General features: G+C 38.9%; 1 protein-coding gene across 1 annotated transcript; it reads left to right on the top strand.

Moving 5' to 3' along the window:
* The first annotated feature begins 12,961 nt into the window (after positions 1 to 12,961).
* LOC133726812 (uncharacterized) lies at positions 12,962 to 17,010 on the top strand. Its single transcript, XM_062154439.1, has 9 exons — positions 12,962 to 13,260; positions 13,481 to 13,518; positions 13,637 to 14,890; positions 15,250 to 15,338; positions 15,571 to 15,673; positions 15,778 to 15,882; positions 15,968 to 16,085; positions 16,371 to 16,544; positions 16,642 to 17,010. The coding sequence occupies exons 1-9, from the start codon at positions 13,041 to 13,043 to the stop codon at positions 16,800 to 16,802; spliced, it is 2,262 nt and encodes a 753-aa protein (XP_062010423.1). The 5' UTR covers positions 12,962 to 13,040; the 3' UTR covers positions 16,803 to 17,010.
* Positions 17,011 to 17,150: the final 140 nt, after the last annotated feature.

The following is a 17,150-nucleotide window of genomic DNA, read 5'->3' as shown; positions in this document are numbered from 1 at the left end:
TATCACATGCATTTACCTTGTGTATATTGCAGCCTATTTCTTTCCATTAATCATTGTGCTTATATTTATAGTCCTCCATAGCATTAATTTGAGACATACTGGAACATATATATAGGTAATGATTCATCACCCTTGAGCTGACTTTGATACTAAACATGGAAACTGTGTTTCCTCCCTCTTGTTCTCCTTTTCTATATTTTGCTCCACCCTAATTTCCCTAGGTATCATGTAATCACGAACTATAACTGTGTGTTCAATCTTACTGATTTACTGCATATACAATCACATTATGTATTGTTCCTCTTCACAGAAGAAAGAGAAAAGTGTAATTTTTTTGAAACCATGATTTTGCATTGTTCAAACTTCAAATCATCAGTGTTTGGATTTACTGTTCTCCAAAATGTTAACATTAATTGTTTAACCAAGTCTATTATGGATAAGTTCTGACCATCGTTTATTCATATTAGGGGGGAAGAATGGAGGAGGATTCACCAAATCCTCCAGTTTCATTGCGTGCCTGGATTTCTGCCCTGAAGACAGTGGCTTAGGAAGAATATAAAAGCAAGCCAATCTCATATTGGATTCTTCTACTTCTAAGCAGTGTGACAATGCTCGTAGCGTTTCCTGCATCAAGCCTTCTATCTCGTATCTATTTTGCCAATGACAGCACTAGCAAGTGGATCATTTCTTAGGTGGCTGTTGCAGAGTGGTCTCTAAGACTCTAACTGCTTTGATCTTACTGCCTACATACTTCTTCTGCAAAAAGTCTCCTACCCCTGTGAATTAGCACATACATTATCTTATGTTGTGCTTAGGTTTCCTAAGTGCTGCTGACAATCTTATCTATGCATATTTTGCTTATATTTGTTTGAAAGGTCATAGATTATGCCTGTTTATAATCGTTTTCTACTTCTTCTGATATTGATAAGTGTATTAAGTACTTACAATGCCATCTTCAGATATATCAATCAGCTGGTAATCAGTACGATTCACATAAGGAGCTTGCAATCAAGATAATAAACAAATAAATAACTACAACATAGCACAAAACAAAACAATCCATGCACTTATTAAAATCCACACAAATCTTGCTAATACAATACATTAGAATCTGTTCAAATCTATATGGAATTAAAACAATCCGTAGATTCTGCAGAATCCATGAGAATCCACGGATTATAAAAAATCACACAAAATCATTTAAAATCTAGATTGAATACACCCCCCTTAGATCTGAGACTCTGAGTGACTGAGTCGTCGAGAGGAGGCTGAGCGGCTTGAGGCCTTGAGAAACAGAGAATGAGAGAAAGTGATAAATTTTAGGACTTAGTTTAGGTTTAGGTCATTGTCTGATTTGTCTCACAGCTGGTATCCAAGTATCCAACGGTAGGATTATAAAACGGACGGATCCAACGATAGGATTAGAAAACGGTAACTTCACAGTTTTCTAAAAACATATATATAATTTTACATAATTTAAATATAAACCTATATTTATATATCGTACACTCCAAAGAGCAACCCCTATTAATTCAAAGAAAATGAAAAAACCGACCGTTGGATGAGTTTATTGTAATAAATTATGAGTGTGGTAAAAAATTTAGCCAATTTCACCATATTTTCTAATCCGATCGAATTGGTCAACCATAGTCACTTATATGTTTTCTTAGTTGACCGATAGCGTGACAACCACGAAACGTGCTTATTTTTTCACATCACATTTGCATATATTCTATCGATGGATGTGCATGGACATAAGATAAAAAAAATTAATTTTAATTACAAACACATTGGCATATACCAATTTTCTTCCTAAAGTTGTATGACTTATACATTGCATTTAAATTGTTTAGGTTCATTCTAAAGCAACCATGAAGTGGAAAATGAATTCGGAGAAACCAACCGCTCGATGGAGAGATTGTAATGTTTTATGGTGTTTGTAGAAAATCTAGCCAATTTGGTTATCGTTTCGAATTCGATCAACTAGGTCAAACGTAGTTACTCTTATAAACCTATATTTATATATCGAACACTCCAAAGAGCAACCCCTATTAATTCAAAGAAAATGAAAAAACCGACCGTTGGATGAGTTTATTATAATAAATTATGAGTGTGGTAAAAAATTTAGCCAATTTCACCATATTTTCGAATCCGATCGAATTGGTCAACTGTAGTTACTTATATGTTTTCTTGGTTGACCGATGGCGTGACAACCGCGAAACGTGCTTATTTTTTCACATCACATTTGTATATATTCCATCGATGGATGTGCGTGGACATAAGATAAAAAAAATTAATTTTAATTACAAACACATTGGCCTATACCAATTTTCTTCCTAAAGTTGTATGACTTATACATTGCATTTAAATTGTTTAGGTTCATTCTAAAGCAACCATGAAGTGGGAAATGAATTCGGAGAAACCAACCGCTCGATGGAGATATTGTAATGTTTTATGGTGTTTGTAGAAAATCTAGCCAATTTGGTTATCGTTTCGAATTCGATCAACTAGGTCAAACGTAGTTACTCTTATAAACCTATATTTATATATCGTACACTCCAAAGAGCAACCCCTATTAATTCAAAGAAAATGAAAAAACTGACCGTTGGATGAGTTTATTACAATAAATTATGAGTGTGGTAAAAAATTTAGTCAATTTCACCATATTTTCGAATCCGATCGAATTGGTCAACCGATATTTAGAATATATATATGCACATATTTTATATAGAAGTATAATAGTATAAGAACTTCCACACACACACACACATATTGACATATATATATAAACACACACACACACACACACACACACACATATATATATGGAAAATTCTACAATGTGTTAACGTATGACATGCATACAATTGCCTTAAAAGTGGTAAAATGAGTCCTCAAAATAGTAATATTAGTCCTCAAAGTGGTAACATGAGTCCTTAAAGTGGTAAATTTTCTTAGTTACCACATGAGTCCTCAAAATAGTAATATTAGTCCTCAAAGTGATAACATGAGTCCTTAAAGTGATAAATTTTCTTAGTTTACCATATGAGTCCTCAAAATAGTAATATTAGTCTTCAAAGTGGTAACATGAGTCCCTAAAGTGGTAGAAATAGTTGATGTATGAGAAATGTTAACATACCATAGCTTTACCCATATATATATATATCTCTATTATATATATATATATTAATATATATATATATATATATATATATATATATCTCTCTCTCTATACACACACACACACATATATATATATATATATAATTTATAAACACACACACATATAAAATATATTGATATATATATATATATATATAAACACACACACATATATATATATATATATATAAACACACACACATATATGATATATTGATATATATATATATCTATATATATATCTATATATATATATATATATATATATAAAGGAATGGACAGTAGCTGTTTGTAGCGAGTACATGCAATCAAATGATCATTTTGGACAGTAGCTGTTTGTCCTCGTCCTTGAGCAAAATGATCATGTACTCGCTGCAATCAAAAATCAACATAAACGTACGTGCTGACCAAATTGTTATAGGTTGAATGATTCCAATGATGGTAGCTGTTGAATGAAATATTTATGGGGTCAACCAAATTCAATTATGCCGTTTACCTGGATACGAAGCCTTCGCAACTCTGCTAGGTTGAATGAGTAGCTGTTGAATGAACGATGGGGTGGCCGAGATAGTTTCTGGTCTTTAGGAATTAGGGTTTATGTCGTGGATTATAGTTATAATTTATGAAATTGATTTATCATGTAATTCAGAATTTTGCAAAAAAAAAAAAAAAAAAAAAAAAGGCTACCAGGTGAGCAGGTCACCATCATTGAATATTCTGAACCGTTAGATATATTCTCAGTTTAATTATATCCGACGGTCTAAAATATTCAAAAAAGTTAATGTATGGCATACATCGACGTATACTAGAATTTTCCTATAGATATATCTATATATAACACACACACACACACACACATTTTGATGAGGCCTATAGAGAACTTGTTGATTATGTTACTTCATTGCTTCTATTTTTTAATTTTCAGTTTAGCAAAACATGTTTTCTGGTTTTTTTATTCTTTATTTAAATGGGTAGGTACCAAGATCAGTTGAATCCCATGAGTTATCAACCAATCTGCAGCCTTAAATTTTCAAGGTCAGTAAGTTGCAATTTATGTTTGAAATAGTAATTGGATCCTTAACAATTCTTAGATGCTTTTACATACAAACTTTATATGAAGTTAGACTATAGTGGGTAGTTTTAAAAGCTTGAATTGGTTCATTTGAAACTTTGAGTTGCTTGCTTTTACTAAAACTTGCAGATTATATATTTGTAATAAGTGGCTCATTTAAAGAATTTTTTGCAGGGCTGTACAAATTATGCAGGGCTGCAGGCAGATTCTAGTGTTAGCCTCAATGATACCAAGTCTGAATGGAAGACAATATGCCTAATTAGATAAACTCATAGAAATTGTATTAATAATTTGCTTTTGTTCTAAGTTGTAAATTTGGACACTTTGTATTCTGTCTTTTTATTTCAATACATTAAAACGGGCGTGGGGATGAGCCTCCTAGTTCGACTAGGTTCCAAACCCCTTAAAACTTTAGAAGGAAATAAATAGCATCCTTAATATGACCTGTGATGATCTAGATTCTAGAAGCAGGATATCTTATATCCATTTTAGACAAGACCTTATCAATTAGTTATTAGTTGAATGAGGTTGAGTAAAATTAGTTGTTGTGGACGAAGCTAAATATTGCATAATAAAATGGTTTCTGAAACTCACATTATAGAAAAGCCCGGCTCGGCCCGAAAAATGGTGGGCTACCCGGCCCGGCCCGAAAAAGCCCGCGAGGCCCGCCTTATATTGATGGGCTTGGATCTTATGATTTATAAGGAAGCCTGGCCCGTCATTATTTAAAAATGTAAGTAGGCCCGGCCCGGCCCGGCCCATTGACGAGGCCTAGTTCTCTACGTGCAACATTCTTATCGTAAGCAAAACTAGTGATATTTCCAGAACTATCAGGACCTAATGTTTTCTGCCCTCTTTCATGAATTTGTAAATGCCTTCTTAAATGACTAGTACCAGCACTCCCCCCACCTCTAAGCAAAGTCTGACAAACCACACATTTATTTTTTCGTACCATACTTCCATGATCATTAACTTCAACCCTTTCAAAAAATTCTCAAACATTACTAGTGAATCCAGTTTTTTTAGAAGATGCAGAAATAAATGAAGCTCCGGCTTCTGTCAAGTTAGCATTAATATCATCCATTTCTAGCTGGAAATAAACAAAGTTTAGATATTACTTGAGAGTTTTGAATGAGCAAGCTAAAACTTATTCGCAGAGATGCTACTGTCCCTTCCTTTGTTTGCTCTTACTCATCCTGCAATGTAAGAGATCACAATCAAAACAAGCAAATAATTAATCGTACAGCAACTAGATAAAAATTAATAAGTGGCAGATCAAAGCAACACTAATGTATAAAAATTATAAACTTGAAAACTGGAATTACAATCGAAAAAGACTTGGTCGAGACTGAGACAGAATGAAGGGCTGGACTGAGGTCGTGGTCGAGACTAAGACTGAGGCCGTGGTTGAGACTGAGACTGAGGCCGTGGTCGATCAGATTCGATCTGAGAGAATGAGACAGAGTCGAGATTGAGACTGAGGCCGTGGTCGATCGGATTCGATCTGAGAGAATGAGACCGAATGAAGGGCTGGACTGAGGCAGTGGTCGAGACTGAGACTGAGGCCGTGGTCGATCAGAGTCGATCTGAGAGACTGAGACAGAATGGAGGGCTGGACTGAGGCCGTGGTCGAGACTGAGACTGAGGCCGCGGTCGATCAGAGTCGATCTGAGAGACTGAGACAGAATGGATGGCTGAGACTGAGGCCGTGGTCGAGACTGAGACTGAGTTGGAGGGCTGGAGAATGGAGGGCTGGAGGCAATGGAGAGTTGGAGACAGCAGCTGAGTCGAGAGAGAAAAGTCGTGAATAGCGATATAGGGTTTTGATTTTAGGTCAAATACGCTGGTGAGAGACAGGTGGTCTCCATTTTCCAAATCCAACGGTAGAAAATTAGAATTCTAGGATTGGAATCATTGGATTCCCTTTCCAAATCCAACGGTAATTTTTACATCATTCTAATTTCTAAAAACATATATATAATTTTTGTATTTTACATAATATCATACATACACTCCAAAGAGCAACCCATATCAATTCAAAGAAAATGGAAAAACCGACCGTTGGATGAGTTTATTATAATAAATTATGTGTGTGGTTAAAAATTTAGTCAATTTCACCATAGTTTTGAACCCGATCTAATTGGTCAACCGTAGTCACTTATATGTTTTCTTGGTTGACCAATGGCGTGACAACCTCGAAACGTGCTTATTTTTTCACATCACGTTTGTATATATCCCATCTATGGATGTGCTTGGACATAGGATACAAAAAATTAATTTTAATTACAAACACATTGGCATATACCAATTTTACTCCTAAAGTTGTATGACATATACATTGCATTTAAATTGTTTAGGTTCATTCTAAAGCAACCATGAAGTAGAAAATGAAGTCAGAAAAACCAACCGCTCGATTGAGAGATTGTAATGTTTTATGGTGGTTGTAGAAAATTCAGCCAATTTGGTTATCGTTTCGAATTCGATCAACTAGGTCAAACTTAGTTACTCTTATAAACCTATATTTATGTATCATACACTCCAAAGGGCAACCTCTATCAATTCAAATAAAATGGAAAAACCGACCGTTGGATGAGTTTATTACAATAAATTATGCGTGTGGTTAAAAATTTAGTCAATTTCACCATAGTTTTGAACCCGATCTAATTGGTCAACAGTAGTCACTTATATGTTTTCTTGGTTGACCAATGGCGTGACAACCGCGAAACGTGCTTATTTTTTCACATCACGTTTGTATATATCCCATATATGGATGTGCGTGGACATAAGATACAAAAAAAATAATTTTAATTACAAACACATTGGCATATACCAATTTTACTCCTAAAGTTGTATGACATATACATTGCATTTAAATTGTTTAGGTTCATTCTAAAGCAACCATGAAGTAGAAAATGAATTCAGAGAAACCAACCGCTCGATTGAGAGATTGTAATGTTTTATGGTGGTTGTAGAAAATTCAGCTAATTTGGTTATCGTTTAGAATTCGATCAACTAGGTCAAACTTAGTTACTCTTATAAACCTATATTTATATATCATACACTCCAAAGAGCAACCCATATCAATTCAAAGAAAATGGAAAAACCGACCGTTGGATGAGTTTATTACAATAAATTATTAGTGTGGTAAAAAATTTAGCCAATTTCACCATTTTTCGAATCCGATCGAATTGGTCAACCAATATGTAGAATATATATATATGCACATATTCTATATAGAATAATAGAAGTATAAGAACTTCCACACACACACACACATATATATATAAACACTAAAACACACACACACACACACATATATATATATATCTCTATATATATTATATATATAAACACACACACATATATAAATATATATACATATATATAAACACACACACACACACATATATATATATATCTCTATATATATATTAGAGAAAAATTCAGCTACCCTCCCCAAACTATGTTGCCAAGGCCAATTTGATACCCGAACTCTCAAAAGTATCAATGTGATACCCAAAGACATATTTTGACATCAACGTGATACTTCCGTCCAAAATTTGTGACAGTTCCGTTAAAAAAGTGACGTGGCAAACACATGAAGACCAAAAACAAAGAAAAAGACCAATTTACCCTTTTTTTTTGTTAATTCATTTTTCTTTTTCTTTTTCTTTTTCCTTCTTCATCTTCTGTGATGATCTGGGAACTTTCCCAGAAAACTTGACATCATCATCATCAGGAGGCCTACTTTACTACTACCCCAGCTCCTCTTATCCGCATGAAGAGCTGGTCTTGGGGAGCTAAAGGGGCTGCCTAGATTAGAAATTCCCACTGTCCTCAAACCCATTGGGGAAATTTGAAATTAAGAATTGGGTTACATATCTGGAAGTAGAAGAATTGGGTTACATATATGGAAATCCAACAACCTATTGCCATCCACCGTCCTCCGACCACCGTAAGACAACACTACGATCCGGCAGGGACCCAACACCATTAAATCCCTCTCCAACACACAACAGCCCCCAATTCTTTGAGCAAAACCAAATGCGGGGCACCCACCGTTGCCCTCCTCCAACCCATCATCAAGGGATCGCCTTGCTGCACCTACCCTCCGATCGTCGGCCATCTCTCCTGCCCTCCATCTTCCTTGTTACGCCAACAAGCAACGCAGCCCCTCCAGACCATCCCCCTCCTCAGGAAGGCAACAAACAAACCAAATCAGATCAGAAAGATCTGATACGATCTGCTCACAACCAATCCCGATCTTGCTGGCAACCATTCCTTACCTACAGACGACCACCCTACTTGCCATCCACGCTCCGATCTAAGGCGGATCGATCCCAACATCACCATCCATCCCTCAAGCCTCGTCTATCTCACCCCGACGAGGCCTGCAAATACTCGGAACAGCAAGGCCACCACCCAGCATGCTCCGACCACGCTCCACCGATCTGGATCCTTCCAATCCGGCGATGAGGATCTGCAGCCCGACTCTTTCTAAGAAAACTACAAAGAAGAAAAAGAAAAAAAACCCCTCCCGGACCGAGACGCAGCGGCAGCCGGGAGAGCACGAGATCTGATTTGCTTTTTCCTTACGTCGAGAGAGAGAGAGTGATTTTTTTTTATTAAGGGTGCTCGTTGTCTTGAAAATGAAAAGCATATCTTTTTTTTTTTAATATATATATATAACAAAATTGGTGTAAAAGTACGACTTTGCCCTTAAAATCTAGTCACATGTACGACACGTGATCATTTTTAACGGAACCGTCACAAATTTTAGACGGAAGTATCACGTTGATGTCAAAATATGTCTTTGGGTATCACATTGATACTTTTGAGAGTTCGGGTATCAAATTGGCCTTGGCAACATAGTTTGGGGAGGGTAGCTGAATTTTTCTCTATATATTATATATGTAAACAAACACACACACACACACACATATATATATATATATATATCTATATAAACACACACACACACACACATATATATATCTCTATATATATATGCCCTAAACACACACACACACACATATATATATATGCCCTATATATATATATATCTCTATATATATATTATATATATAAACACACACACATATATAAATATATATACATATATATAAACACACACACACACACACACACATATATATATAAACACACACAAATATATATCTATGTGTGTGTGTGTACGTATATATATATATTTATAAACACACACACACATAACTACAAATATATATATATATATATATATATATAAAATATTTTACGGGCTTTTACGGGCCGGGCCTAGCGGGCCTTTGGCGGGCCGGGCCGGGTTTTTGCGGGCTTTAGGAGGGCCGGCCCTCGGCCCACCAAGGCGGGCTTTTGCGGGTTTTTTGACGGGCCGGGCCGGGCTAAAAGCCCTTAGGGCCGGCGGGCCTCCATCGGCCCACTTGATCCGCGGGCTTTTTGATGAGGCCTATCCTGCATCCGAGCTCGCTTTCCAGAAGCTCAAGCAAGCCATCATCTCCTCGCCGGTCCTTGCACTGCCGGACTTTCATCAACCGTTCACGGTCGAGACGGATGCCAGCGGCAAAGGCATTGGTGCGGTGTTAACTCAGAACAAACACCCAATTGCCTTTCTCAGCAAATCCTTATCTCCCACCCATCAGGCCTTGTCCACCTATGATCGAGAGATGCTCGCAGTAATGTTCGCCATAGACAAGTGGAGGCCGTACTTAATTGGCAGCAGCTTCACCATTCTCACCGATCACCAGACTCTCAAGTATCTATTGGATCAGAGGATATCTACTCCAGCTCAGCATAAATGGGTTGCTAAACTTCTAGGCTACAACTACCGGATCGAACACAAAGCGGGTCATCTCAACACAGTCCCCGATTTGCTATCCCGCAAACATGAGCTAATGACCATTCAGGCGGTCTCGGCCCCGATCTTCGATAGTGTCACTTTGATTGAGCAGGCATGTCTTGCTGACCCGGAGGCTCAGGCCATCACTCAAGCTTTAACCCAAGGTACTCCCACCAAAAAGGGCTTTACCTTGGCTAATGGCAGGCTCATGCTCAAAGGCCGCATCTTCGTGCCTACCACCTCCGAATGGCTTGCCAAATTACTTCATGAGTTTCATTCTTCCCTTCTCGCCGGCCACTCCGGTTACTTGAGGACCTTGAATCGTCTTTCTCGTAGCTTTGCCTGGCCGGGCATGCGCCGGGATGTTAAGACATTTGTGAAAGCGTGCGACCAATGCCAGCGACAAAATTACGAATCAATTCATCCTCCAGGTTTGTTGCAGCCCCTTCCCGTTCCAGATGATACTTGGTTCGATATATCCATGGATTTTGTCGAAGGGTTGCCCAATTCTCACGGGTAGAATGCTATTATGGTGGTTGTTGATCGACTGTCCAAATTGGCACATTTTATTCCTGTTTCACATCCCTTCACAGCAACTCAGATTGCCGACACATTCATGAAACAGATTTTTCGACTTCATGGCATGCCACAGTCCATTGTCAGTGACCGGGATCCGATATTCATCAGTCACTTTTGGACTGCCTTCTTCAAGCTCCAAGGCTCCGCCCTCTGTCGCATGTCGGCCTTCCATCCCCAATCTGATGGCCAAACGGAGGTTGTCAACCGCACACTTGAGCATTATTTGAGATGTTTCATTGTTGACAAACCATCCAATTGGAGTGAACTGCTGCATTGGGCCGAGTGGTGGTACAACACCACGTACCATGCCACCATCAAGATGACCCATTTTGAAGCATTGTACGGCCATCCCCCTCCTTCGGTCTCTAAGTACCTGCCCGGCACCACCCCGGTTCATGCTGTGGATCTTGCTCTCCGCCATAGAGATGAACTCCTCTGCACCCTCAAGGACCACCTATCCTTGGCTCAGAATAGTGTTTGGCTCCAGTTTTGTTGCAGCTGGTCAACAGTCTCTTTTCTTGCGCGGGCGTGCCAGCACCGTCGGGTGCGGTCGTCGGGGGTGTCCCTTGACCTGACTTCTGTCGAGCGATTGTAGACGAGGAGAGCACCAACCTCGTCGCGGGATTCTTTGTGCCTCGTGGCGAGGACTTTTGCTGAGCTTCTTGAAAATCACAATCGATACTCGATGTTGTAGATCGAGCAGAGCGAGAACCACTGGGAAGTGAGGAGAACTTGCTAAAGCGTGACTTTAGCTTGGCTGGGTTGCTAGGGCGTTACCCTTGCTTGGCTGGGTTGCTAGGGCGTTACCCTTGCTTGGCTGGTTCTGTAACCGTTGTGGTCGCGGCACTACCGTCGGCTCCCAAGGAGACTAGGACCGAAGTACATTGACAGAGGGTTTGGTGGCACTGAAAGTCGGCTTCTGAGAAGACTAGGACTAGGAGTGTGATCACCGGTAAGAGAAAGAGAAGGAGAGGAGTTGCTCTTAGAGAGGTTTGCTCTAGAGAGAACTTAGATCATCTTAGAGATGTTGTTGTTGAATGTGAATGTGTGTTTTAGAATGAGAGGAGAAGGTGTTTATATAGGGAAGAAAAAGAATAGTGAAATGATGAGTGGAAGAAAAATAATGAAAGTGGAGTATGAAAGTGATTTGTAAAATATGGAAAAGATAGAGAAATGATGAAATGAAAGCAAAGCATGAAGGTGCAGAAACATGGAAGTGATGATGATCTATTAAAGAGATTGTAGTAGAAAAATATATCTAAGGAAAAAAAGAAAAGCATCTAGCTATCTTCATGTGGGTAGGAAACATGAACATGTGAATATTGAGCTGGTTTTAGGTCAGTTTCTGCCCCTTTATTCCTTCAATTATTTCTCCAACAAGACTTCAGAATGAGCCTTCGACTTCTTCATAAAAAATGTTCCACTATGAGTGTAGATCATCCTGAAAAATTTTCAGAGCTTTATTCCATGCGGTTGGGCTGGAAATGCTGCTGGACCTCTTACAGGTCCAGTTTTCCAGTTTTGCTTCTGTAGAAAATTGGGCTGATTGTTTGAAGGCATTCCACTCTTAACTAGCTCTGACACTCTTCATAAGAAATGATCCTTGGGATGTCTAGTATTAATCTGGAAAGTTTTAGCTCATTTAGATTTCATTTGGTTAGTCTGCCGCCCCTCCTTCCTTGTTTAGCTCGGTTTCTCCTAGCCGAAGTAGGAAAATGTGCTAATGCCACTATTTTCATGCTTCCATGCTTCCACTATTTTCATGCAAACCATCACCACTTGGCTGGTGCAATGGGAAGGGCTGCCACTTGAAGATGCTACCTGGGAAGATGCTCGGACCATTGCTGCACGGTTCCCTGCCTTTTGCGCCTGAGGACAGGCTCATTCTCAAGGGGGGGGGGGGCACTTGTTAAGACCCTCCTCTCAACCTAGACAGATTACTCTCTACACCCATCTAGTCTAGATTTTTGCCCATTAGTAGCAGCCCAACACATGGTTGTGGCCCATGACCCATGTATTTCCTCTAGCTTATATGCTGTACTGAAGACTATTGTTGGTCATGTTTTGAATGATGAATGAATTCTAGTCTTTTCCTCCTGATTAATCTGTTATCCTTTGAGTGACCTCAACAGTGACTCTGACCAAAAAATAAAATCGGTAATCAGTGAAGTCATGACTCATGAGAGGGGAGGGCACCAAAATAATATAAGAGAAGGTGAGGGGCGAAATTGCAAATAGTGTGGTATAGACGGACCGATATTCGGTGGAAGATGCTCGGATGCGGTAATAAATAGGGGAGAAGAGGAGGAGAGAGAAAGGCAAAAGAGGCCCAGAAGTGAGAACCCCCCCCCAGTTTCTTTGAAGAATTTCATGTCCATCTTGCCCAACCAAAGCCAAGGATCTAACTCGTCTTCTTCTTCAATTCCCTCTGTAAACCCTAATTCCCAACATGGCCACCTGTTCCTTTCCCAATCCCAATCTCCATCTCAGTCTCAGTCCCCGCCCTCTCTCTCCCGCCAAATTCTCACATTTGGATCACTCGACATCTCCGACTCTCAGTCTCCCCTCTCTGTGTCTCCCGATTTTCGAGGTATGCGATTGTTTCTTTACTCGTCTTTTTTTTTTTTTTTTTTCTGAAATATCTGCGAAATATTAAAACCCTAGAATTTGGTATTTCACCTCCATCATTCATATTGTTGATAGCAAGTTATGATCAATCATATTTAAATAAAGTACAAGATAGTGTGAATGCCATGATCACCGTGAGCTGGTTGATGTTTACTGTTGCGAATTGTTTTCTTCATTTACAGGCCCATCGCCACCAGCTGCACAAGGATCTTCCCAACAGGTATATATGTCGTCATAATACTTTAAATGCTTGAATTGTATATGTTATTATACAGTACCTGCACTTATTTAAACTCAACATAATTAATGTCTTTTTTGCTCTTCCTCTGTCTACTTAGGTGACAGAGTTAGGACTTCCTGGTAAGAATGTTTTGCCTAACCACGAGACACACTCTCAGTCTCGCTCCCGAGGGGCTGGTTCATACCGGTCTAGAGGGAAAAGGCCTGGAAGCCAACAGAGTATCAGTAATGTTGCTTCTCATGGAAACTCAACGCAACCAGCAGGAAGAAAATCCCAGATGATGAATGGCAACCACCTCTTGAATTTTCATTATGACCCCATTTCCCGTCCTCAGACTAGAGGTCCTCCTCCTCCTCCTGCTAGAAGGCAGCATAAGAGAAAGCCCTACAACAAAGACTTATTTCTTCAGGCCAACTACAAATTTGTTGTGTTGGATTCGGGGAACTACTCAGCTGAATCAATGGATCCTGATAAGATGTTACAGTGGGAAGACATCATATGTGTGAGGTATTCCACCCCTACTGTGGTTCAGTGTCCAATTTGTTTGGAGTATCCTCTTTGTCCTCAGATAACCTCATGCGGACATATATTCTGTTTCCCATGCATTCTCCAATACCTGCTGATGGGGAAGGAGGATCATAAGGGTGACTGCTGGAAAAGATGCCCATTGTGTTTTGTGATGATATCAACCAAGGATTTATACACCCTCTTCGTGGAGAATGTTAAGCAGTACACCGTTGGTGATACTATGGAGTTTATGCTTCTTAGTCGACAAAAGGATTCATTTACCATATCCCATAAAAGTAAAAAGGAGAAAGATGCCATGTCAGGTTGTGATGATGAAAGTTATGATCCCTTTTCAAAGTTTACATTTACATCAGACGTAGATCTTTCATTCAGAAAGGCAATATCAGAGCTAGATGCTTGGTTAGTCAGGGCAGAGTCAGGTCTTGTCGATGACCTGGAGAAGCTTCCATATGTATGTGCTGCAATGGAACAATTAGAACAGAGGAAGAAGTATTGGAATGAGCACCGGGCTATTGACAACAATAAACCCGGTTCATCCGTTGCCTTGTCTACTGCAAATTCTACTAATGGTAACGGTGAAGCATCAATAATTGGGGATGGAACTTTGTCTAATGGTTTCGGTGACTTTAATAAGTGTTCAGAGAATTTATTAGTGGACAAGTCAGATGATGGGACTTCGTCTGACCAATCTGTGGATGTGGCGGAATCATTGGAAGGCCATGAAAATGTTTTATCTTCTTCATATGATGAAAGCAAGACCGTCCAACGGCACTCACGTTTCTCTGAAAGTGTAAAAGACAAGGACTCGTACAATTTCTACCAGGTGACTGATATTGAGACGTCATCACATTTCTCTTTTTTCTTCTTGTCATGATATTGCGTTTTGTGTTTGGAAATGTAACGTTTCATATCGAGCCTTGTTATTGGACAGGGTGGGGGTCGGTTATATGATGCGTGTCAAATTTTGCAAACCTGTTCATTTTGTATTCTTCATAGTGGCTCCTATCTTTGTCTTGCAAGTTGCTTGACTTTTGTTTTTTTCTTCGTTTTAAAACTGGTTTCCATTTAAGTTCTAACTGGTTTGTATTTGGACATGTTATGTGGTTGTTGGTCATATATATTTCCATTTGTAGTGGCAACTACAGGGTTTGTTTCTTATATTTTATTTTCTCTCTATATCAGGCTGCTGATGGTCAACACATGATTCTTCATCCATTAAACATGAAATGTCTTCTCCATCATTATGGGAGCCATGATATGCTACCACACAGGTTGGGTGAAAATCATTAACATTTCTGCTGTATATAATGTCCCCATTCCCTTCCCTGAAAGCAAATTTTGAAGAGTGCATGTTTTTAACATTGTACATATCTGAGATTCAAAGTGCGGTAGTTTGTACCTATGCAGTTTTAAAGAACCCTGAGTGTAGGGGTAGTACCCTTCTATTATTATCTAGAAAGGATCATATAATTAATTGTAGTGGGGATAATTAATTGGTTGCAGAATAAGTGGAAGGATTTTGCAATTGGAGACAGTAACTCAGTCAGAAGCCATGAGAAGGCGTTATCGCTATTTAAGTCATTTCTCGTTAACAACAGTATTGCAGGTATCTTGATTCCGTATGATCCAAGTGCAATCACACTTTAATAAGATCATAATTGCAGTTTGAGGACATAATATCTAATCACTCACTGTTCATTCAAATTTTAGTTCTGTGAGATTGATCTGAGTGAGCTATTGTCTCCTGATAACCTGTCACCCTTTATGGAAGAGATAAAGAAGCGTGAAAGGCAGAGGAAGCAACTTGCTAGGAAGGTACAAGTGCTTACTTTTTCATTATATGTGTATAGAGACAGTGTTGTTTTACCCTGGCTTTAACCATATGACATTGCATTTATAGGAGCGGAAGGAGCAAATAAAGGCTGAATCTGCCATGGCATATCCCATCCCCATAGTAGCAGGCTTTGCACAGTCCTTTTATGATGAATCCCCCACATTCTCCATGGATGACTTTGAAGGTAATATTATGTTCCTTGTATATGTATATTTACTTATTTAGAGAGATAAACTTTCAGTCTTTCATAGATAAACATATTATTCAGCTGAAGGAGTAATGGTGGGATGATGGAATCATGTTGGGTAAAGCTGGAAATGCAATTGTATTTTTGGATAAAAATTATACTTTTTACTATCAAGTTAATTTGATCCTTTTTTGGTTCTTTTTTTACGTTTGAAAATGCATTAATGATTTATGGTGCTGTCTTGGATTTAATCATATGCTACTTAATGGATTTATTCCTCAGCTTTGGGAAGTTCTTCGGTGACCTCATCCAGCCCACCAATTGTTGGAGAAAGGAGACTGTTCTCAAGTGTTACGAGGCTTGGTTTTGCTGCTGGACATGATTCTCCATCCTTGAAACTAGATGGGACTACTTCCTTGAATGGCAATGATGCAGGATCCTCTCTTGAGAGCACTGGTATTTTTCAAAATCTTATTTAGCGGTTACTTGTCCTGTACAGATTAAGCACACTGTCAAATCATCCATTTTGATGTAAACCTGTTTGTTTCTGCAGCTGGAGGCACTCAAAATGCAGGTGTAACGTCATTTGCTAATGTAATATCCAGAGCTAAACCCGAGGAAAATTTGGATGTACCGAAGATTAATGGTTCGGGGAAAAAGGGGAAGAAGCCAAGTCGAGTCCTCTTGTCAACAACCGGTGGTCGGCGCTATTGATATGTTATTTGAACTTGATGTGCTGTGGACTGATGGTGGTTGTGTAAGTCGACGGCGTTACACCATTTGGCTACTTGGAATAAACTAGAGTACCTTGATGACAGGAGTGTGATCTTATTTTGTAAATTGTGGTAGATGGAAAAACAAAATCATTTCTGTACCCTTAAGAAATTCATGGCTGAATAAAAGCAAGGGTATTGTGTACCAAGACCCCAGGCATCTGAGTGAAAGTGACAGAGTGAGTGAATGCTATGTATATCAAAAGAAAAAATTTGATGCACAACAGGGATGAAGCAAATTTTAACATACAAATCTAAGCAATGTTTCATCAACTGAGAATTGTGATAA

Source organism: Rosa rugosa, chromosome 1 (assembly GCF_958449725.1).
Source record: "Rosa rugosa chromosome 1, drRosRugo1.1, whole genome shotgun sequence".
In the NCBI taxonomy this organism is placed as follows: domain Eukaryota; kingdom Viridiplantae; phylum Streptophyta; class Magnoliopsida; order Rosales; family Rosaceae; genus Rosa; species Rosa rugosa.
The sequence above is the reverse complement of the archived record's forward strand: the minus strand, read 5'-3'. Positions and strand labels throughout refer to the sequence as shown.

Bases quoted from the DNA above. Each gene is read 5' to 3' on its own strand.
- LOC133726812 (XM_062154439.1), top strand. From the start codon at position 13,041: ATGTCCATCTTGCCCAACCAAAGCCAAGGATCTAACTCGTCTTCTTCT. The intron at 13,261-13,480 runs GTATGCGATTGT...CTTCATTTACAG, and splicing joins TGTGTCTCCCGATTTTCGAG to GCCCATCGCCACCAGCTGCA. The intron at 13,519-13,636 runs GTATATATGTCG...CTGTCTACTTAG, and splicing joins CACAAGGATCTTCCCAACAG to GTGACAGAGTTAGGACTTCC.